Source organism: Tinamus guttatus, unplaced genomic scaffold, assembly GCF_059628265.1.
Source record: "Tinamus guttatus ecotype Peru unplaced genomic scaffold, ASM5962826v1 Tinamus_guttatus_pri_ptg000077l, whole genome shotgun sequence".
Lineage (NCBI taxonomy): Eukaryota > Metazoa > Chordata > Aves > Tinamiformes > Tinamidae > Tinamus > Tinamus guttatus.
The window spans coordinates 1038014-1061823 of NW_028288611.1; the positions used below are offsets into that span (position 1 = coordinate 1038014).

Consider the following 23810-nt stretch of genomic DNA (forward strand, 5'->3'; position numbering starts at 1 on the left):
AAACTGGGAGAAAGCTTCACCAAAATAAGTTTGTATTGAATTATTATTTATATCTACATCCTGTTTAGCCAGTTTGGAAAAATAGTTTAGTTCATGTTTTGTAGACCCTTTGTGTAAAGCTTTGAAAAGACTTCTGCTAAAAGAGGGAGGGCCCCAGGACTTATATCCTCCAATTCACACTGTGTGGGAACTCAGAACCTTCAACCTGGATTTCCTAAACAAAAATAAAGTCGTCCTTATAATTTCCTCATGAACTTTAAACAAAGAAATATGAATAAAAGAAATATGAAGGTTGAACTGTGAGGAAAAAGTGTTATAGTTCTGTAATTGCACTGACATTTTGACTAAGATAGAAACAAAAAGGTCACGCTCACAGGGCTTTGCGCATGTTTCCAAGAATCATACACTTTGAAAAAGGTAGGACTGGACAGAGAAAGAGTTACGTCTTTTCTGGCTTAATTTACAGCAGCACTGCCCTGAAACATAACTGAGCTTTGATTGCAACTTGGATACCTACCCACACTGATGAAAGGTGTTCTGTCTGGCTTACACTCAGATGCTGCTAATCCTCAAGCTGGTTATGCAAGGGAAGTACAAGCTTTCATTCTGCCTTGCAAGGTGTTCCAGCACACATGGTCTCTCAAGAGAAACTGAGAAAAACCTGGATATTATCGCTTTTAGAGCTCAAACTAAGCTAATTACACAAGTTATCCTTCAGTGAGCATACATGCCTCCCTTTTATACACAATCCTGAGTGTACATGCAGTTGGGTCCTTGTGAAGAAGGAGAAAGCAGAGTCCACACAGAGCACAGCAGATGAAAGGCACAAATGGAGACTCTTCTCCTACACTGAGGAAGCAGGGAAAAGGAGCTGCTGGCATGGAAATAAACTAACCAGCTAAATCCAGCACAGATTTAGTCATACTTCTTGAAACTCCAAGACATTAAGCTATGGAGGCTACTACCACTTCCATTTCCTACCACATTCCAAGAATTCTGGATAAGATGACAAAAGGAGCACTAAGCATTTTTATAGCACAAGTGATACAGACTCTGCATCTAGAGTACTGCTATCTGGAGTATTTCCCTACTAGGGTGGCACCTTTCTGGTCCCTGACACCATCGCTTTAATTTATCTGCATGGCTGCATGACCAAGTGCAAGGTAACACACTGGACTAATCCTATATTTCACCATGAGAATATGATCTTTAAGTGTATAATTGCTATACTGTATTCCTACTGGAGACCAGTAAAACAAGCATCTGGCAGAGTAGAGAAAACACATCCCTCCCCACCCCTCAATAAACAGTATTTGCTCAGAAAACAAACCAATCAAAAATTCCTCGTAACAACTGCTAACATCTTTTTAATTGCCTCAATATTACTATCACTGTAAAGTGTGTTTACTTTTTCTAAACTTAAGTTCTTCAGTACACATTCTCCTTTGAGGCTTTAAAGTGTGTGACATTTCTGTCCAAGTTAGTTTTCTTTCATAATTACAGATGTGCTTCTACCTAAAAGCAATAAAATTTAAAATAGCAGTCTGCTTAAATTACCAGATAAATTTCTCACTTGACACCACACTCTTGTCCAGTCTATTTTCATTTTAAAGATGCCATTCAAAATTAAAGATCAAAGCATAAAAGTTGATTATGCAACAATGAATTTCATCTCTATTTTAACTCTAGTGAACAGGAACAAGCCAAAAAACATAAGCATTACATTAATAAAATGGTCAGCAGAGGCTTATTTCATTAGTGGGTGTTTTTTTTTTTTCTGGATTTGTTTTTACTACTTGAAGCATTAATTCCATGCACACTATTATTGGGATTAAAAAAAAATGCATATTTTTTTCTTCTCCTGAAGAACTTGCTGCTGTTTCTCTTTGCTCATCTTCATTCCACTTCTGGTTGGTGGTTTGTCTTTTCTTTAAGAAAGGGAATTAACATTAACCTTCCAGCAAAACATAGTCCTCAAACATTAATTCCCCTACATAAAGTAGTTCGGATCTTTTGCTCAGAGACCGCAATATAGGCCTTTTCAAGGCAGGCGTTTCTAATCCAGCTGCATAACCTCATCTCTCCTAAAACATGCCGAACCAGCTGGTGTCTCAATACCAGCTGGTGTCTTAATGACAACACCAAAAACCATGTTCTTTGACAACTGATATTTGATTCTCCATCTCACAGGAGCAACCCTAAACACAGTAAGGGAAGTTGAAAGACTGTCCTTCAAGGAAAAATTAGTATTTAAGCTTTTAAAAGATTTTTAAAAATTATTTCTACTAATTCAAATTCAATAGATAAGTAGGAATATGTCATTAAATCACAAATTAATAAAAAATGCTATTTTAAGCGCTAAAATTTATTACTAATTTTCATGAAATAAAATTTTGAAGAACAGAAAGGACCACCTCAAGATCAAGAAATGTGTGAAACATAACATCTAAAGATTAACACAAGATTTTTAGCAGAAAGCCCTATATAACCACATATATTTCAGCACCCATGACTTGTAGCTGAAAGGTAGATTCTGATTATCTTGATAGAAAGAATGAAAACTATCAGCTTTGTAGCTTCCAGTAAAGTCAACACAAATGCACAAGTATCCATTAATTCATCTCTTTCACAAGCTTTAAAACACCCATTTAATTAGTTGGCTTAAATACACACCCTCTTTTCACTGCCATCTCTCTTTATCATAGAGCAACATAGCATTACTGAAAGCTGAAGCCAAACGTAACTACAATTTTGATAACCATCAGGATAAACTTGTCCTTCAAACTATACACCTAACTATTCTTTATGATAAAACTTAACCTTCGTATTATTCATTTTCACAGTACCTTATGGTATTCTGATGGTTTTGCCTGATTCTGTAGGACCTATGGTTACTGAAGGTATGTGTATTCATTTATTACACAAAGTGGTGTGTGGGGAGGGTGTTTTTTTCTTCAATTGGAATGCAGATTTCTAAAAGCTATGAGAAACTACCAGCAGAGTGGTTTTTGGATAGACTCCAAAGCAAATAACAGAAGAGAAAATTATAAGACTACAAATTAGTCTAAACAGAAATTTGCACATAACAATAAGTAGAAAAGCAGCCACCTTAGTAAGTTTGAAGTCTGTGCTTTGTTTACTCTTTCATATACAGCTATACAATAAACTGATGAATTCATTTTATATGCAACAAACATCTGAATCATTTAGATGTAAAATTCCAAGTACCATAAGCATATTAATGCTTATACACTAAAAAATGAATTAACCTGACCCCCTCTAGTCTTCTACTGACTTAGAAATCCAACGAGTAAATTGCCTTGAATCAAGTGACAAGAGTCCTAGAACTAATAGCCAGTCACTGGCTTTTGCTATTATGCAAGTAGCACACAACTGCATACAAATTTCCAAGTCTTCAATAGTAACTTCCAATAGTAACTTCTTTGTTGTTAAATCAGAAATAGAATGAGTTTTCTCTGTGCAAGACCAGAGCAAACAGCTGTGCTGCAGTTAGTTAGTGGATACATCTATAAGTAATGCAAAAAGTTGAGTTATCAGGTCTAGCAAGTTTCAAAGCAATTGCTGTTAACCAGGGACCATCCAGTGAGGGCAACATTTGCAACACTTTCATTCAAAGCAAGTGCTGGCTCATAACAGGTAAGTCTCTTGAGAAAGACAGGGGAAAAAAAAAAAAAAAAAGTTTCATAGCTCCATCCAGTGTTTTAGGAGCACACCAGCATATTTATGCTATTTCTATCACCCAATCAAAACAGACATTAACATTGGTCAGACTAGTTCTAAGAGTCTTTCCAGGCACCATACACAGGAGATTACATATTCCATAAGTGCTCCTCATCAAAGAATTTAATGTGTTCAGCATGAAAACAGTAGACCGGACAATCTCTGTTTCAGTAGGCAATTAGGAAAAAAAAAAAAAAAAAAAAAAAAGTGTGTAGAAGAGTAGGGCTAACCGAGCACAGAAAGAGATTGTCAGAAAAGATTAGAGAAACTTATTTATTCCCCCCCTCACTTTCACAAACTGTGGTGGGAGCTGGTAAAGGCATGCCTCATTCTGCTTCAGGGCCAGGGATAAATTAGATGACTCTCACTCCTTTCAGCCCTATTTCTTATGACTATTGTGTGAACATGAAAACCCATCTGGAGTATTGTGTCCAGTTCTGGGCTCCACAGTACAAGAGGGATGTGGAGCTGCTGGAGAGAGTCCAGCGCAGGGCTACGAGGATGATCGGGGTCCTGGAACATCTGCCCTATGAGGAGAGGCTGAGGGAGCTGGGCCTGTTCAGCCTGGAGAAGAGAAGGCTGAGAGGGGATCTAATCAGTGTCTATAAGTACCTCATGGGAGGCAGTGAGGAGGATGGTGCTGGCCTCTCTTCACTGGTGGCCACCGACAGAACTAGAGGAAACAGCCAGAAACTGAAGCATCAAAAGTTCCACAGGAACTTAAGGAAAAAAATTCTTGACAGTGAGGGTGACAGAGCACTGGAACAGGCTGCCCAGAGAGGTTGTGGAATCTCCTTCTCTGGAGCAGAGACTCCACAAAACCCACTTGGACACAGTCCTGTGCCACATGCTCTAGGTGACCATGCATGTGCAGGGGGGTTGGACTAGATGACCTCTAGAGGTCCCTTCCAACCTTAAGCATTCTATGATTCTATGAAAAATGATCATTTGTGCATCAAGGCAGGTTCTCTGCTCCTAAGGCTACATATATCTTACCAATCCATGTAATGTAATCTTGCATTTCCAACAGCAATACATTAATCCATTAATTCAGCCTATAAAGCTATTTCCTCAATTAAGCACTCCTTTAAAAAGGGAGGCATTTAAACCTTGACAAACACCAAAGCAGTCACTGAAGAGCCATCTGTTGAAAGACTTTTTTGTACCCAAGTAATCCTTACAAAGCTGTAAACAAGAACAATAGCAAGCTTTTCAAAGAAAGAATCAGTTTTCAGTATAAAATACAAATATACTCATCATGAAGTAAGAGAAGTCAGTTTAAGAGCTCAGGAATAAAAGCCCTGTGCTTACTGCAGGTTTTTGTAGTGCTGTTTATCTCAGATTGAGCATTTAATACTACATTTCATAGACATGCATGTATATAAATGTGCACATATATAAATACAGGCTAAGTTCTGGCTCTACATTTGCTATGCACTCCCCTCTATGGAATTCTTTTCCCTTGCTGCCAGAGAGCCTTCTGCCCTTCGCAGTTGTTATGGTAAGCAGACAATAAACGAGCTGAAATATAACAGAAGTGGTTTTAGCAAAAAGATTGTATCAGTAAAGAGAACAGTGATCAAAAATACAAAAGCCTGAATGTTGGTAATGCAGACTTACCACAGTTGACACCTAGAGAAAAAGTGGTTACTAAGATCAGAACTGTATGCCAAAGTGGGAAATTAGCTCACTTGGTAAACACCTATGCCACCTACAGAAATCACAGCCTGAAAGAGGACAGAAAAGTAGCAATATGAAACTTAGTGTTATTCTTTCCATTATTATTCAGCAGAGAACAACAACTCCCTTTGTCAGAGAAGAGCTTCCTAATAGAACACAGTATTTCAAAAATCCCTAACTCCTACAAACAAGCCAATCTTTCTCAATCTCACACTAAAATTCCCAAACAAATGTGCAGTTGCAACATATTTTTACAACATAATTATACTCTAACCTCAACAATAAAAATGGTATATGGCTAATTAAATGTCAGATTTCAAGTACACAGATATCAACAGATTGAATGCATGTAGCAGGTGCCATGCAAGGCACCATGATTCATAACTATTAGACTCTTCCAAACCTTGTCTAGAACTTGCTTATGGCACAATCAGCAAATTGCTTGCACTTTACACCCGTTTACATTGTTATAAAGCTCTTATTTCATCATGTAGGTTGAAAGTTGAGCCGCTAGCTGCAAGATTCAGGAATGCAGACCAGCAAAACATAAGTGTTATGAAGAGTCCCACAGCCACTTGAGAATACATTCAGACTTCACTCTCACTAGGAGCTTTATTGAGGGACAGGCAAGCACTTGAAGGAATGTGGGCAAGCAGGGAAAACTGAGATGACCACAACACTGATTTTCAAAGTAACCCCAGCAAGCAGCTTATACATCTATTTGAGAGTTAAGTAGATGAGCAAGAAGTCTGTCATATTGGAATCATGCAAGAAGCGGTCGGAGACTGTTCTCGTAATGACCCCCAAAACCACTATTCCAGCGATCACTTATATAATCCATACCTGAAGAGGATTTACTTTCTATTAGCAAGATTTTAAGCGCTGACAACATTATTAGTAGAGGGTAGTAGTTTACATAAGATTAATTCACCTTACATTATAGACTCTGCTGAATGCATTCCTAAAACCTCAGTTTCTTCTAGTGTGGTTTCCTTGGTCATTATCAGATAGTCCTAGAGCCTCCTATTTCTAACTAGCTCAGCATAGTTCATGCCACATACCTTTGTGTATGTGGAGGGCAGGGGGAAGGAGAGGAAGAAATTTTGACTCTCTTCCTCTTGGGGCATCAGTATTTAGAACTCCCTTCTATGAATTTAATGTTGTTCTGGCCTGAAAGGCAGAAGTCAAATATTTGGTATTCTCGTGCTACTGTAGCCTTTGCTTTTTAAGCTGGTATAGAGAAGAGTATTTTCCCATTCTGCTTTCTTTTGGAATTACCTTCTTCAAAGTTAAGAGAGATACTACAGTGAAAAGCGTTGTAGAACCTTACAAACTGAGCATCTTCCCTCTGACATGCCAGAACAATGTAAGCTAAACTGCTCCTGGGACACTCTCTCTCCTTGGTAGATTCATTCTCTACCATAGTCAATAAACTCTTGAGAACATGAATGATCAGTAGGAAAAAAAAGCATAATGCTGATAAGCAGCAAAACAAAAAGCATCTGAAACAAACCTTGATGACCACGATCAAAAGTTTATGGTCAGTTTTTACTCTGTATTGTCACTGCACCTTACCTATATTGATTCAACTTCTTCACGAGAAACATGCCTTGTCCTTCACGTTTAGACAAGGAATAAACATGGGACTGAGTCTGCGTGGCTTCCAACACTCTGCTGGTTTGATACATTCCCTATCTGCCAGAAGTCAGCTTGTCATAACAGCAGAGCCCCAACTTACACTTGGCCTCCAAACGACCATATACAGATGGCTTCTTATTAAAGGGTATACAACTCGGACTAATGCATTGGAGTATCTTGCATGTAATTCAAGATGATAAAAGCAAGCAAGTCTTAAAATAATCTCAAACTATTCTGAGGATAACAAGAGAGAAAAAAAAAAAAAGACCACTCAAAAAACATCCGAGCAAGTGTTTGACACCTTATTGAGGATAAAAAATTGAATACTAAATAGAGATAATAGGGAAATTAGGGAAAAGGTTTTCCTCCTCAGTGCTTCCTGAAATGAAACCATTCCATTTGACATATTTGATTAAATTGATTTGAACTACCACCAACTTGTATGACCTCTTCCTTTAAGAGGTCCGCCATTTGTTCAAGAATAGGTATCTTTAGAACACAGAACTACTTACAGTAGTTATCATAATAGTAACATGTATTTCAGGGATGCCCTCAGGAAATACAAGCAAATTTGTAAGGAAAAAATAATTTCTCAGTCTTGAAAAAAGACTCTCAGACTGAGAAAAATAATTTCAGTCAGTTTTGAGCTCAGATCAAGTCTAAGACCAGATGAACAGACTGATAGCACTTTCTATGCACAATCCCAGTTTTGTACAAAAACTTCACTTAATTGAAAAATCTATTCCAATCCAGTTTGTTCCCTTTAATATTCCAAAGGATATAGCAAATCACTGGACTTGTAATTCAACATGCCCCACTGCTACTTTTCAGAAGCCACGGGTTAGTTCAAATTTCAATCACATTTTATTTTTGTTGAGATGGTTGATTAGGATGTTGTAAATTCCTAAGGAAGCATAGGTGTTCACTTCACATTTTAAATCTATAATCCAGTTAAGATAATTATTCTTCATTTTTATAATTGAAGGAGTGACTTTGCCAACTACATTAGGAAGGGATGCTCAGTAAAGGTCATCAGGAAAATTCCGCAGTTCCAGAATAAGCCTCTGAACCACTTGAGCCTACAGGAGTAGTTTATCTTGCATGCGGACCAGCCACTGTAGGCAAAAACATGACTTCTTGCCAACACATTTTGCACAACTGTTTTCTGGAAAGACAGCAACATTGCAGCTGAGGCATCCTGATTTTCAAAAAGAAAACGCAGAACAGTGTTTATATACAAGATAACTAAGCACATGCCCTTGATAAATACAAACTGAATGGCAATTTGCCTGAGCAGAATAGATTTGAGACTCTTGTACTGTGGATCTGGGCTTTTTATTATTTTTTTTCCCCCTAGTCCTGCCTGCTGCCTGAAGTTAATGATTTGTGAACCAAGGCCAGAGCTTTCTAGAGCAAGGAGATCCTGAGCAGTAAGCTCAACTTTGAAAGATCTGAGAAGTAACTCTGAAGAGACAACTCAGATGAAACAGAACTTGAGGTTGCAATTCCCCTAATTCACAACAAGGGCTCTGTTCCCATCTGAAAAGTTGTCAAACGGGCAACACCCCATTCTGACAAAATGCAACAGGCTCACTAATTTGTTAAACCATATATTATCCAATAAATCCATTACTCGTCATCACAGGTTCACGAGAAGCTATAACAAAGTATATCAGTTAACAGGTCAGGGAAGCAATGTTGTTGCTTGGACCACATTGCTGAACTCTCTGGCAGATAAGGGGAGCTCTGACCCCAGGGAGAGGCTGCTCAGCTAATCAAATATAGTTTACATTATAATAAATTGTATAGAGAGAAAGGGGAGAGAATTCTCATCCTCATTCCTGGCCACTTTGTCTTAATTTCCCCCATTTTAAGGTCACAATCCTCTCTTCCCTTCAGAAAGTACACATGCATCTTGGTGTTCATGTGCATCACAATGTTCTCTTCCCCCTGTCTCTTTCTATTTCTGCTGGTTGAAGGGGGAAGGAGATTCCCTACCACCATGTCTCCAAACAGGTCACTGGCAAGACTCTGGAGATAGCAAGCACATTTTATTTAAAAATCAACATCAAAAACTTTTGTAACTTTCCTGCAGTCTACTCAGAGAATATCAATAGGGCTTATGAATGGAACTGCCCCCATTTCCCAAAGGATAAGGCATAAAAGGACTTTTCCTGCTGCCTTTTGTGCCTTTGTTTTGCTGTTCATGTCAAGGACACAGCATGGGAAAGGTAGGAGTAGACAGGATAATGCTATATGAGCCCAGCTAATTTAACTTAGCATTTTCCAATAGGAAACCACAACAGGGAGGAGAGTCTCTCACAGGAAGCTTTCCATACTGTAAGTCACAAGCTTGCTCCTGAACCTTTCCAAATGTGCTCCTGTGATTACCTCCTAACCCACAATAACCTCTCCACCTTAACTGGCTTCTCTTAAGAGTTCCCCCTCTAACGCTTCACAAATAAACATTAATTCTGTTTTGTCCTAGCATAAGTAAATTCTTTAGCACACCAGCTGTTTCCAGTCAAACTAATTGAAAACATGAATTTATCATTATAAACAAAGACAAATGCAAGTTAATCCAAAGTAAACCAGAGAATTAAAAGCACACATTTGCATCATTCACTATACTTACCATATATAAACTATAGTAAGTACAGTTTTTAAATACATCATTTATTTCCACATCTCATTGTGGAAATTCAGGCCAGCCAGCTGCTCGTACCAAAATACCCATTACTCATCGCTTTCAGGAGGAAGATGCCAATGCTGCTCGAGTGCATTAGTTTTGCCATACCTAACATCTAGGCAGAAAGCTCTAGAGAGGTTTTTGTTGTCCATATTGTTTTATTTTTTAAAAAATGCTTTATAACCATCTATTTATTCAAACTACACACTGCAATCAAGGAAAACTTACTTTCTAATTTCTTGAGATGCGAAAGTGCTTTTTCCTAGGATTTTTCTTCTTAATGGATGTCAGCCAAGAACCACACTTCCAGTAGGACTTCTTAGTTTTTCTGCATAGTTCTTAGAACTGCAGCAGCTTTTGTCCTTGCTTTAACAGCCTGCCTACCAAAACAACCAGCAAGATCACTAGTTTTTATCTTTCCAGGAATCATATGGGGGGGGGGGGGGAAAGAAATCACAGAGATTACCCTATTAGCACTGCCTCAAAAAAAGCTTATCATACGCTAAAAGTTTAGAAGAAAAAAAAAATCTGAAAGCCCAATACAGAGCGTTAGAGAATTTTCCAGAGATGTGTACACATGCAAGCATGCACACTATTTCAGAGGTCAAGTCCTGAGTTTCTATAAAGGTAGCAAATACCTTATTAATAAAACTGTCTTACAAGAAAGTCAACAAATTTCAGATAACTTTTTCCTCTTAAATTCACATAGACTAAATTTTCCACTGTTATTTCATTATTATTTTAAGCTAATTTTATATCTATATATATAGATATATACACACACACACGCATATATACACATACACACACAGAACAAAAAAGGAAGTTAACAGCATGAGCTCCTGTCAGACTTTGCCATGAGTTCTCACACACTTGCAACCTCCATGGCCATAGATACACTAGTAGCAAATCTTCCACCTTTTCCCACACCTCAAACTGAGGCTTCCCACTCTGACACCAGCAGGGTAGAAGCAGAAATATACAGTCTGGAAAAGATGTTATTTCTGCCAGAAGGTACTAGTTGTGTAACGCTGATAGAGGAAATTGTCATAAACCTAATGGAAACTATTGGGATTATTAGGAAAAAAAAAAAAAAAAACAGTGTTCTCATTTTTTAGGATATACACAGTTCAGCTTCATATCCTTACGATACCTTTTCAGTTTTTATATTAACCACCTCCATTTTTCTACACCCCTCTTGGCTTGAGGACATGCTTCTAAACAAACGCATCTGGTTTTATCATCCAAAATAGGCAGCACATTTATTTCCCCCTCTTAAAGACAAGTCTTAAGACTCAAGACGCCAAAATTTTTTACTCTTAGTCATGGTAAGATATCAGCTGGTGAAGCAGGTAGTAGATGGTTGCTGACAGTTGCTTTTGTCATAGGTATCTATATAAACCCTTCCTCCACCTTGTAGTCCATGCAGTAAACCCTTCCTCCACCTTGTAGTCCATGCAGGTCTGAAAAAACAGGAAGCCTATTTAACATAATAGTGCTGCTGAATTAATGGGTGCTTGAAAGCATCACTGATGAGCACCTTGATAACAAAGCAACCATTGAGATTTCAGTAGTCCAATGGACTAAAGTCTATGCAAGATACTTGTGGCTCTGTACAGAGAGGACAAAAAAGGAAGCACCCAAATAACACAGCACAAACTCAATATATGGTGCTGCAAAGGGCTGGCATGTCAGAGACTACTTAGCTCTGGATTAAGAAAAAAAAAAGTCAAAAGGAGGAAAAAAAAATCACTTAAAACGGAAAAATAGCATATAGTAGAAAGCACAAAATACAAGCTGTAGTGAAGTTGGCTAAGAGGGGAGCATGTGTTGCAGCTTTGTAGTTTGCTTCTCGACTATCAGTATAGTACACTAAGCTTGCTAGCTGCCAGCTTACCATATACCTAAGGAGCAGGTCCAGTGACAAGAGACTATTCATGAGACTGAGAAAGAACACATCAGAGCATGGAGAGAGCAACTGCTGGACTTCATTTCCTCATAGCTCCCACTTCTGCAGGCCTCTCTCCCTTAGCTCTCATACCAAAGCTGTTCAAAGCCGACCCTCCTATCCAATCACTGGAAACTTGTTTTTCTAGTGACAGGCTTTTCTATATAAGAAAGTACTTTTTTCATCCAGTACTTTACAAAATGACTATTTTAGCATTCACATACATGTCATATGTAATGTACATCTTACTACACTGTCACCACCAGGGCATCTCTGGATGCCCTTAAGTCTATTCATCACCCTCTTGCCTGGTCCTTCCTTTGTAGCCTCAGCAGCTAAGGAAATCAGTTCCTCTCATTACTCCCATGAATAAAGCTCATTATTTTGTTATTTAAAAATGCTTGATGAAATTAACAACAACAGACCATCAGGACACAATACAGCATCAGTCATCCAACCATTCCTACGACTGCAGCTGCCATAACTTAACAGTGAAACACCATATAAGCAACTTGTTTCCATTTCCATGGTAACTGCCTCATGCAGGTATTAAAACCAGCTTTTGTTTCTAGAATTAAGCTCTACGCAAGATTTAAGCTTTGGGATTCTGCCCCAAGGAAGAGTCACTGGCAGTACATTGTTCTCATCACAGGTGTTTGGAATTCACATACCCTTTTCCATTCTTTTAGGCTATATGTTGTCAGAAAGGGGTATGTACTAGACTTCTTGAAAGATGTTAAGTGGAGGAAGCACTTTCACTTCAAGATTTGAAACATAATCTGAGATATAGTGAATGAAAAAACTAAGCACTACTTGCTCTAAAAACCTCTACAAAATTTATCTATCTGTTCACATTAATACAAGCAACAATGGAAAAGTTTTTTTTTTAATCTTAGTGTATTTAAGACGCATTTTTGAAGTGGCCTTCATTGTTTTTATATAACTTCATTAAAATTTGGAAGTCTTCATTTAATAGCATTACAGCACTCCACACAAAGCTACAATGATGTCTGCATATAGCTATTGTGTTTTAATATGACTTTGTTCCAGCATAATAGATATTTAAAAGCAAAGGTATACAAGCCCTTCAGTAATTATATTGGTCAAAATTCTCAGCAACTGATGCTTAGAAATGTCACTTATTACAAGATGGCTGAATTTTTCTTCAGTTTAATTAATACAAAGGCAGAAGGTGCTCTCTAATAAAGCTTTGACAGAATAAACCATGTTGTAGCCTGTTTACATAAACTAATGTGGTAAATCCCTTGCTAACAGCATTATTTCATCCTGATCCCAAAAAACTAAATAACTTATTTTGACTAAAATGACTAACAAAGAGTTATTGTAGGACCCTGTGCAAAGAGGGGCCATATAAGAAGTTAATAAGGTTGAGGTGACTAGGTACCTAATTTCGCTATCTGCTTCTGTGAACATAGCTTGCTACTTATGCTGAGCCACCCTGCTCTTGCTGCAACCATGAGATAAGATATCAGCCGTGAAGAACTGGTAACTGGGTTAGGTTTAGGGTTTTCCTGCAAACCTATGTTTGCAGGAAAAACTAGAACTGAGCTAGTAGAAATTGCTCAGAAAGTATTTGATAGTCGAGATACACCCAAGGATGCCTTGGCAAAAAAAAAAAAAAAAAATCACCAAGGCAACGATAGCAACAGTGGCAGCTTTACAAGCCACTCCACCCCATCATCCTAGATAGGAAGTTTCCCCAAGGAAGGGAAAGAGGGGATAATATGGGGAACCCCCCCAGACGATCCATTCTTGACCCAGATCAGTGCACGATTTGTAAAAAGAAAGGACATTGGAAAAATGAGTGTCCTTACCAAAAAAAAAAAAAAAGAAAACAACTGACGGGGCCGGGGCTCTGACAGCCCCAAGAGCCCAGGGTAACTTTGAAGGATGGCAGCAGTTACGTAAAAGACGGAGTCTGGTATGCAGGGGCCGCAGTGGGAACACAAGAAGGCCGAGTAATATGGGCCCAGTCGTTGCCACGTGGCAGTTCGGCACAAAGAGCTGAACTCATTGCTCTGACACGAGCGCTACGATGGGCAAGAGGAAAGGCGGTAAACATCTATACTGATAGCCGGTATGTCTTTGCCACTGCCCATGTGCATGGGCAGATATACAAAGAAAGGGGACTATTAACATCAGAAGGAAAAGGCATAAAAAATAAAGAGGAGGTCTCAGCCCTACTGGAAGCTGTGTGGGACCCCTGAGCAGTAGGCATTATCCATTGGCCAGCACACCAAAAGGGAAATAGTCCCCAGATACAGGGCAACGCTCTAGCCGATAGAGAAGCAAAACAGGTGGCTCAACAGCCAGTGGGGCCATTACAAATATTAACATTAATGCCTCAGACCCAGTGGCCTGAAACTACGGGACTTCCACTCCAGCATGCACCTCTCCCCTAAAAAGGCACTTGAGTTGGTATGACCTCACCTCTGGACGTCAGGTCTACGTCAGAAGTTGGAGAGGATCTCTGCCCGATGTGCTACATGTGCTCAAGTGAACCCAAAAATATCCTCACCAAACCAGGGGACTAAAGAAGTGGGGGACGCACCGGGGGTTTACTGGGAACTAGACTTTACCGAGATAAAACCCAGAAAGTTAGGATATACGTATCTACTGGTATTCGTGGACACGTACTCGGGATGGGTGGAGGCTTACCCAACAAAAACAGAAACCGCCGCTATAACTGCGAAAAAGCTCATGCAAGAAATAATTCCTCGGTTTGGTTTACTACACAATTAGTAGCAAAAGCTTTGGAAATCACCTGGAAATTGAGGTGTATCTACCACTCCCAGAGCTCAGGAAAGGTAGAAAGAATGAACTGTACCTTAAAGGAAACACTTACTAAATGGAATATTGAAACAGGGGCTAAACTAGGTCAATTTACTCCCAATGGCACTTTTACGAGCACAGTGCACCCCATATAAGATAGGACTATCCCGCTATGAAATACTCTGTGGGAGACCCCCGCCTTTGTTGCAAAAAACCATGAGCATTACTAACAGCTCTCCAGTGTTCCTCCAGGCATTACAAAAGGTACGAGAGCAGATACACCGAGGCTTGCGAGATCACTACGAGAGACAGAAGCCTATACAAGAACCAGCTCACCCATACCAACCGGGGGACTTGGTGTACATCAAAAGGTTCCGAACAGCATCATTGGAACCTTGGTGGACAGGGCCACAGTGGTAAAGGTCGCCGGAAAAACTGCATGGATTCATCACTCCCATGTGAAACCAACTCCTCCTCAACTGAATCCAGATTCAGATAAGTGGACTATTTCCAAGGACCCTAGTAACCCGCTAAGGGTCACAATATGGAGAAAATGAGTAGACAGATATGGGGAGCCTGGTTAATTTTAAACAGTGTGTATGCAAACTTTGGGGTTAAGATATGAGCACAGTCCTTATCGCCCCATTAACTGGAAATGGGAAATTAGGGATACTGTAAATGGGAAGCACAATCCAGTCAATAAGCACTAGTGACGCCCCTGAAATAACAATTGATTTATGCAAAATAGGGATACCCATACGACGAGCCTCGGCAATAGGAGGAACAGGGTACCAAACAGGGGGTCAAGGGCAGCAGCGGCTCAGGGATGTGGTCCCCATCGTGGGGGAGGAATTACTACAGGAGGTACAATACTACGTATGCCCTGCTATAGGAAATCCTGGGTGTCAAGGGGATGGCCAGTTTCACTGTGCCCAATGGGGTTGTGAAACAGAATCCTCCTGGGGGCGTCACGACCCTTTCATAAGAATAGAGCGGGGTCCGAAGGGTAAATGCAGTATACCCGGAACCTGCAATCCGATCCTTTTTAAACCCCAGTATTGGGGCCGATATGGAACAACCTGGGATACGGGCAGGACGTGGGGACTACAGCCGTATGTCCACGGGTCTGACCCAGGGGTCTCCCTAACAATACAGAGGCATTCCCCTACTTTTGAGAAAGATTGCTGGCTATGCCTAGATCCGAGACCCCCTTACTACATAGACGTAGCTACTGAAGGAGTACCTGTTCCCAGGAAGCACTCAGACAAGCGTACATGGGATCACCCCAGATTGACCCTTGGGGATGTGCAGGGAGCAGGACTATGCTTGATCGCTGCAGGGCGAGAGATACCCTCCTTGTACCAGAAAAATTGTAACCGAACATTAAGAGTTAATGTTACGAGAACCAGGTATTATGAGGCCCTGACAGGGGCGTGGTGGGCCTGTATGAGCGGGCTGACTGACTGTGTAAACACCCAGCAACTTGAATCCTTGGGCGCAGGGCCTGATTTCTGTGTATTAGTATATATTCTACCCCAAGTGTATTTGTATGGCGGGGATAACGGAAGAGCCCACCTGAGCTACATTGAACATCATCATGGGAGAGAGAAAAGAGCAGCCCCTATCTTAATTCCATTACTGGTTGGGGCAGGAATAGCTGGCTCCACCACGGTCAGGCCTTCTGCGTTAATCACTCAAAAACAGGGATTGCAGGACTTAAGCTCATGAGTAGCCCAAGATATGGGATATATGGAAGAGACAGTGGGAAGATTGGAAAATCAAGTGGACTCTTTAGCTGAAGTAGTCCTCCAAAATAGAAGGGGACTAGACCTTCTCTTTATGAAGCGAGAAGGCCTATGTGTAGCTCTTGGAGAAACGTGCTGCTTTTATGCAAACCAGTCAGCAGTCATTAGGGAAACATTAGCCATGGTGCGCAGAAATCTAAAAGAAAAATATTACCACGGGACACAGGAACAGAATCTGTTCCAGTCGTGGTATAACTGGTCCCCATGGCTCACCACCCTAATGTCCGCAATAGCTGGTCCCATAATATTAATTCTTATTTTTATGATCATTATCCCTTGCATCTTAAAATGCATCCGCACTCATATCGCTAGTGCAATTTCACAGGCAAAAATAATGGTCACGAGGACATACTATAACCCACTCCCAGGAGAAGAGTATTACCTCAATGGTTTGAGGTAGGGGACAACAGCCAGCGGGGAAACGTAGGACCCTGTGCAAAGAGGGGCCATGTAAGAGGTTAATAAGGTTGAGGTGACTAGGTACCTAATTTCGCTATTTGCTTCTGTGAACGTAGCTTGCTACTTATGCTGAGCCACCCTGCTCTTGCTGCAACCATGAGATAAGATATCACCCGTGAAGAACTGGTAACTGCAAATAACATATGAAGGAGTTGCAGCTGTCTATAAAAACACAAACTTTTTCCTAAGACGGCGTGGATCTCAGGCAAACTGTAAGAGGTCCGCCGCCAGCTGGCTACTAAAAGCTTGCTTTTCAACCCACCAGGTTGAGTGTGCGGGTGATTATTGAAATTACGGACTAACATTATTTAGTTAGAACACTGGCTTCTCATGTAAATGCCAATTCTACAGACAGCAAATGAGAGCTGGATTTATTTAGACCATGTCTCAATGTATTAAAGACATTACCAAAAATTCAAGTCATTCTCCCATCTCTCCCCTCCTCCCCCAAGAGGCACCTGATGGTATACTAACATGCTTTTGCTGTAAAGCTGTACTAAGCAAGGTAAGAAAAGTGCCATACAAATTCATATTATTCAGATACTATCTTTCATATAGAAGCAGCTGCTAGCATCACTGCACTTACTAATATATTTCCTTATAGGCCTCAAATTACTCTGTGCTCCTCAAAATGCCCATATACCACATTAACATTTTCCATGGAGTCTTTCAGATGCATTTAATCGGCTTTGGTTTAAAAACAATCTGCTAGAGACATCCTAATAAACTGATGTGCTTTATGTCTTCGTTGTGGTACTTAAAGAAGCTTCCATGTTTAAATATTGCGTTCCTCTGCCTACATCATTCAAGTTCTTTTCCTCTGCATTGCAAAGTGGTATGTATATCTTGATACTCCTATATTTCTGAAATCATACTTCTTGAATTCCCTGAGATCTCATGTTTAAAAGCTCCTTATTATTCTGAACAATTTAACCTAATCTTTCAGCTGTCAATAATATTAAGTTTTTACCCTGAACTTGCTCAACTTCCAATCTGTTGTGATGCCACAATTTTATGTCTTCTGGCAGTCACCCAGAGAAGCCGATGATGTACTATGAATTTCTGACAAAACAGATCAGAAAGACTTTCTTTAAACAAGCATAAAGTAGTTAGAAAATAAATATAACTCCTCCCACCAAACCAGACCTTTTGGAGGCTTGCCATTTTTGATAGTCAAGCACAGCAGAACAGGCTTACAGTGGACTAGGACAGGAATCGAGGGATTCTTCTCACAGTTGCTTTTAACTTTTGCCCACAAAGTGGAACATTTTTATCACATGTTTATCAGGTTCACACATCACCCACTCATACTTTACAAAATGAAGTGCTTGATACCACAGGTTTCAAAACAGCATCCACGAAAATTCTTTTTTGCCTCTACTTTCTACTCCCACTCTTCCTCAGAAATTGGCAAGTGAATTATCAGTCAATTGCAATATAGATTTTAAAAGTTAGGAGAGCAGCTTTTATAGCGCATACAATTAAAAAAAAAAAAAAGTCTTTTGCAGTAACTATATTATAAACAAGAAATGTCTCACTGAATTGTATAAATATCAGGATGTACAGCACAAATCTGAAAACAAACCTTTACTTACCAGAAGATATTATCACCAATAGGGGAACGCTGTTTCAAAATGCCATTTAAATTGCCAGCATATTTCTCTTTTGTCAGCTTTGAGAACAAACACCCTGTTCTGTGTGTTTTGCATTCCAGTTTTCCCATAGGGGGGAAAAAAGCTGAACTGAGAAATCTTCGATTACCCAAATTGTGGAGGTGGAGTGTAAGCATAAACTGTACCCAGACTAAACATGACAGCATTTGTATACCTTGTTTCAAAGGTTCCAGTGAGGACTTCCCCAAGCAATATAATTCAGTGCTTCATTATCCCGATAGAAAGTTTCCTAATGTTTGAGTCTGCTGCAATTTAAGCCCTTACTTAAACATAGCAAGACACATACATTGATCTACATTTTCAGTATTTTTCAGGGCAGATTCTCTAGTGATGGAAGATCGATGATTATATACACAAAGTAAAAGATTATTTCTGGTTACAAAGAAATAAGTGTTGTGCAGAAAATCTCGCTGTCAAGAACTGAATGTCCAAAAAGGAGACAGAGGAGTCCTAAAACTTTATTCGAATAAAGGGAGAGTCCACCGGGCGTATCCCTGTGGGGACTCTCAAATTGCTGGAGGACGCAGCCCCGCTTTTATCCTAATTTCCCGACCGAGGGACGCCCTCTCCTTTTCCCCATTGGCCGAGGTACTCAGCAGTTACAGCCTTCCCGGCCCGCCTACACCCAACTCCTGCCATCTGTTCTCACCTGAGGTCACCTGACTCCTTTGTCCCCCTTGCTGAAGAATGTGGGGGAATTCCCCTATTTCCCTCCTTTGTAAAGGCCCCCACCTCTTGGCAGATGCTCTTTTGTCCCACTCGCTCATTCTCTCCCCTCCCTTTGTCCTGCTCTTCAGCCAGACTGTGGGGGAATCCCCTTATTGGTGAATACACAAACTTGAGCATTCCGCTCAGTGTGCAGCGGCAGTATACCACTACAGCTTCTCAATATAAATCATTAATTTTTATTCTAGTCAAGCACATACAGTATTGTAAATTATTTTCCTTTTTAAATTTATTCAAGACATTCAGGCCTTACTGAAATATATTTTATTCATAAGTGAACTAAGTAGCAGTTCAGATTCCACAGTGGATACTGTGGACCATTGCAGCAGCAGAGCTAGCTGCATCATAGTTAGCTTGCTTGCGCATTGATGGGTTTGCTACTCGATTTTTTGAGCTAACAAGCTAATAAACTAATTACAGGCAAGAGTTCTAAATTACCTCATCTTCCTGCCATCATCTACAGTATCAGTGAATGCTTCCCCCATCCATTTCCCAACGGACACTAAGCTAACTCCATTCCCAAGCCTCCAAGACAATACCCATTTATCTGCAACCTTGGGGAGGGAGAAGAAAAACATAACCCCCAGTATGTTCCTGGTAATTCCTGGGAAGTACCTGGAATTCACTTAAATAATTACATTGTTAGAGGCAATCATACAAGCTACCACTCTTATCACATACATAGACTGGTTCTATGATCATCTACTGCATCTATAGCAAATTGTAGTCAGATTAGGAAAGTTAACCTTAACTGCCCAGGTTTCATACAACACATAATATGGATTTTTATGAAGACATTTATTCCTGATATTCATAATCTTTCAGTTCGCAACTCATTTTGCACTACGCGACTGGGGAATAAAACAGTTCTTGGAGAATTTGCATTTCATTTACTTACAGTTTAGCGTTGCTTTCTGAAATGGTCTTACATGGTAAGCATAAGAGTAAAAGGAAACATCATTTAAAAATATATCTATAAAGATACCTTGTTTGAGCCAACTCTGCAATGATTTATTTCTGATAAAAGTCACCTAATATATTGTGTGAAAAAATGCTTCAGGTTGATAAAGTCAGATAAAATAAACATGCATCCCTGTCAATACACGCATCCTTCTGCTTAGGCAAACAGTAACTTCCACCTGGAAGTTAAACTTGCAGCTAACAACTGCTACTTATATGAATAAAATAACTAAAGTTTTGGAAAATGTTTTAAAAATGTGGTTTCATAATGACTTGGAAATATATGCCTGCATTGCAGCTGTGCAACCTTTCCTTCCCCACAAGCATTTCTTCTGCCCATATTTCAAACATTCCACTAATTCTGAAAACTAGTACAAAACAAGATTCATTATATGGTGTTACAGAAAAAGCTCCTACAGCTCAGAAACAGGCACACATTAGCTTGCAATACGCAAACTCATTGTGTTAGTAACTATCTGTATTTATTAAATAGAGAATGAAGTTCCTATCCGTAATATTTACAAGACAGCAAATCTCAAAGAGAGCAAGTGCTACATGTTCCACTACTGAGCACTCAGAGTTGAAACCACTGGTCAAGCACTAGTCTCAAGATCCTAGATAGGCAAAGGACCCTACTGAGGGGGATCTTAATTAGCTTCTTGGGAAAGAAAAGGCTTTACATCCAACAGGGGCTGAAGGGGCTAGTAGTCACATTTTGCTCACCAACAGGAATGTTCATCTAGATCTCAGTTTGCTTGGCCATAATCCTAAATAAGTTATGAAGTACTCAGTTCCAAGACCACAGAATGCAATGAGAAGAAGTTTTCATGGCCACGTTCTGCTTTATCAAAGATTGTTATGTCCTTCTATTAATTTACATGAAAGATCTAGAAAAATTCTCAGAGGTCACAGGTTTTGAAGAATAACATGTAAATGCCTGAAAGCGCAGACCACTATAAGAGATGAGACATTATGAGAGGTTGATACCAGACACAACAAGCATTCCCTAATCAAGAGACTCCACCTACAGTGTTCCAGGTAGGTTCTTCCCAGTAAGAAATGTTGGCTTGTTACAAATTGAAGGCATCTTGGATTGCCCCTGAGCTTCAGCATCCTGTTGGAGCCATAATACCCAGCTCCCCACTTTCATCACTTACAAAAGGCAGCCTTGCTGGTTTGTAGTAACCATCACAAAATAAGATGCCTTTATGGCCCCTACAGTACTATATGCAATACATGTGCCATGAGATACATTAGGCCTTGAGGAAGTCTCCTTTCACAGATACTCGCAGATACAATAGAAGGGTTAAACAAAAATTACAGCAAGACTCCTATCATTGTGCTGAAGAATTACAGTTTTAGAGACTGAAAAAAAGAAAGCTGAAAACAGAAAAGTGCAAAGGAAAAAAAAAACACAAAGGACAGAGGAATAATTAGTAAGGCACAAAGCAAGTTTAAAAACAGTAAAAGAATAAGAAAAGGCAAAAAGAATTAAAAGAGCAGAGGTATTTAACCTCCCCCCTTAGTTACTATGAAAGCATGCCCTCAGTTTTTGAGGGATTATTAAATTTATTGTTCTCTGACCGGTTGGCCTTTGACACAACAGCCTGTAGCAGTCACAAAGGTTAACGTGAGCATTTCGGGAAGCACCCAGGACTGCCAATTTCATCTAGATACCAGCTTATAAAGGAAAAAGCTAAGGAACAGCCCCAGGCCCTCAAGACGCTGCATTGGGCACATGACAAGTTTATTATCATTATTTCATTAACTAGGTCTTGGAGAAGTTTACCTGCCAATTCCACCGCAGGAGCTGACTCTCTCTTAGAGAGAGAAGACAAACAGACCTTTCAGTATGAGCAGAACATCCCCCCAACTAAAAACCTGAGGTTCAGCTCAGGCAGCGATAATGCTTAAATATTTAGTGTATTTCTGGCTTCGCTGGTCTCCCGGCCCGAGAGGAAGGCTCTTCCCTGCACACAAGGCAAGCCCCTCCGAGCCTTCGGCCAGTGCATCCTCGCGGCGCTGCCCCTGCCCGGTTGCCTCGTGCGGAGCCACTCCAGTCCCAGAGCCCTCTTCTGCCCCTTCGACCGGCGTCGAGGCGGGATGCACCCACGCCCCCCAAAAAAGGGGGGGGAGGGGGGCGAGGAAGGAAGCCTTGACGCGGAAGAGCCTGCGGGCTGCGCGAGCCGGGGGGCCGCGATAGCATCGCGAGCTGCGCTCATTAAGGAGCCATCGAGGCCCGCGCACACCGCGCCGTGCCGTCCCGGGCTGCTCAGCGGAACACAGCACGCGCAGAAGGTGACTCCGCCGCCTAATAACAGCAGCCAGGCCAAATGAGCGCGGCCGCTGCCACTCTGCGCGCCGCTCCACCGCAACAGCGGCACCTACCAAGTAATCCATGTAACCGCGCGCAGCTCTGCCGCGGCCAGCCAGGCGCCCGCCCGCTGCACGCCTGCAAAGGATCCGTGCACGCGAAACTATCCGCAGCACCCCCACGCAGGACGGGTGGGAGGGGGGCAAAGGAACGGGAGGCCGAGGGCGACAGCACCTACCCCCACACGGGGCCACAGGCAAGGCAAGGCAAGGCAAGGCAAAAGGCAAGACGGGGCGGGGCAACCCCACCCCGCGAGCACGCGCCGCGTCACCTTCAGCTGATCGCACACATAGGGCGAGCGCGGCAGGCCCTTAAAGGCGCCCGCGCGATCCGCCTCCTCCCCGGAGCGGGAAGGGGGGGGGGAGGGAGGGAGGGGGGAGGGAGGGGGGGAGGAGGAGGAGGAGGAGGGGAAGGAGGAGGAGAAGGGGGGGAGGAGGAGGAGAAGGGGGGGAGGAGGAGGAGAAGGGGGGGAAGGGGAAGGAGGGGAGGAGGAGGAGAAGGGGGGGAAGGGGAAGGAGGGGAGGAGGAGGAGAAGGGGGGGAGGGGAAGGAGGGGAGGAGGAGGAGGTGGGGAAGAGAAAGGAGGGAGGAGGAGGAGGAGAAGGGGGAGAAGGAGGGGGGAGGGGAAGGAGGGGAGGAGGAGGAGGCGGGGAAGAGAAAGGAGGGAGGAGGATGGGGAGAGGGAGAAGGAGGAGGAGAAGGAGGGGGGAGGGGGAGGAGGAGAAGGAGGGGGGAGGGGGAGGAGGAGGAGGGGAGGAGGAGAAGGAGGGGGAGGAGGAGGAGGGGAGGAGGAGAAGGAGGAGGGGAGGAGGAGAAGGAGGAGGGGAGGAGGAGAAGGAGGGGGGAGTAGGAGGAGAAGGAGGGGGGAGGGGGAGGAGAAGGGGGGAGGAGGAGGAGAAGGGGGGGAGGAGGAGGAGAAGGGGGGAAGGGGAAGGAGGGGAGGAGGAGGAGAAGGGGGGAGGGGAAGGAGGGGAGGAGGAGGAGGTGGGGAAGAGAAAGGAGGGAGGAGGAGGAGGAGAAGGGGGAGAAGGAGGAGGGGGGAGGGGAAGGAGGGGAGGAGGAGGAGGGGGAGGGGGAGGGGGGAGGGAGGGGGGAGGAGGAGGAGGAGGGGAAGGAGGAGGAGAAGGGGGGGAGGAGGAGGAGAAGGGGGGGAAGGGGAAGGGGGGGAGGAGGAGGAGGAGGGGAAGGAGGAGGAGAAGGGGGGGAGGAGGAGGAGAAGGGGGGGAGGAGGAGGAGAAGGGGGGGAGGAGGAGGAGAAGGGGGGGAAGGGGAAGGAGGGGAGGAGGAGGAGAAGGGGGGGAAGGGGAAGGAGGGGAGGAGGAGGG

At 42.0% G+C, this 23810-nt stretch overlaps 1 protein-coding gene across 1 annotated transcript in view; it reads right to left on the reverse strand.

Moving 5' to 3' along the window:
• The window catches only part of LOC104577384 (ADP-ribosylation factor-like protein 15), a 239957-nt gene extending 217415 nt beyond the window's left edge, over positions 1–22542 (reverse strand). The window contains exon 1 of the mRNA XM_088519948.1: positions 22501–22542. Coding sequence (XP_088376074.1) covers positions 22501–22512 — 12 coding nt within the window. The 5' untranslated portion in view covers positions 22513–22542. The remainder of the gene's footprint in view (positions 1–22500) is intronic.
• Between the last annotated feature and the right edge of the window lie 1268 nt (positions 22543–23810).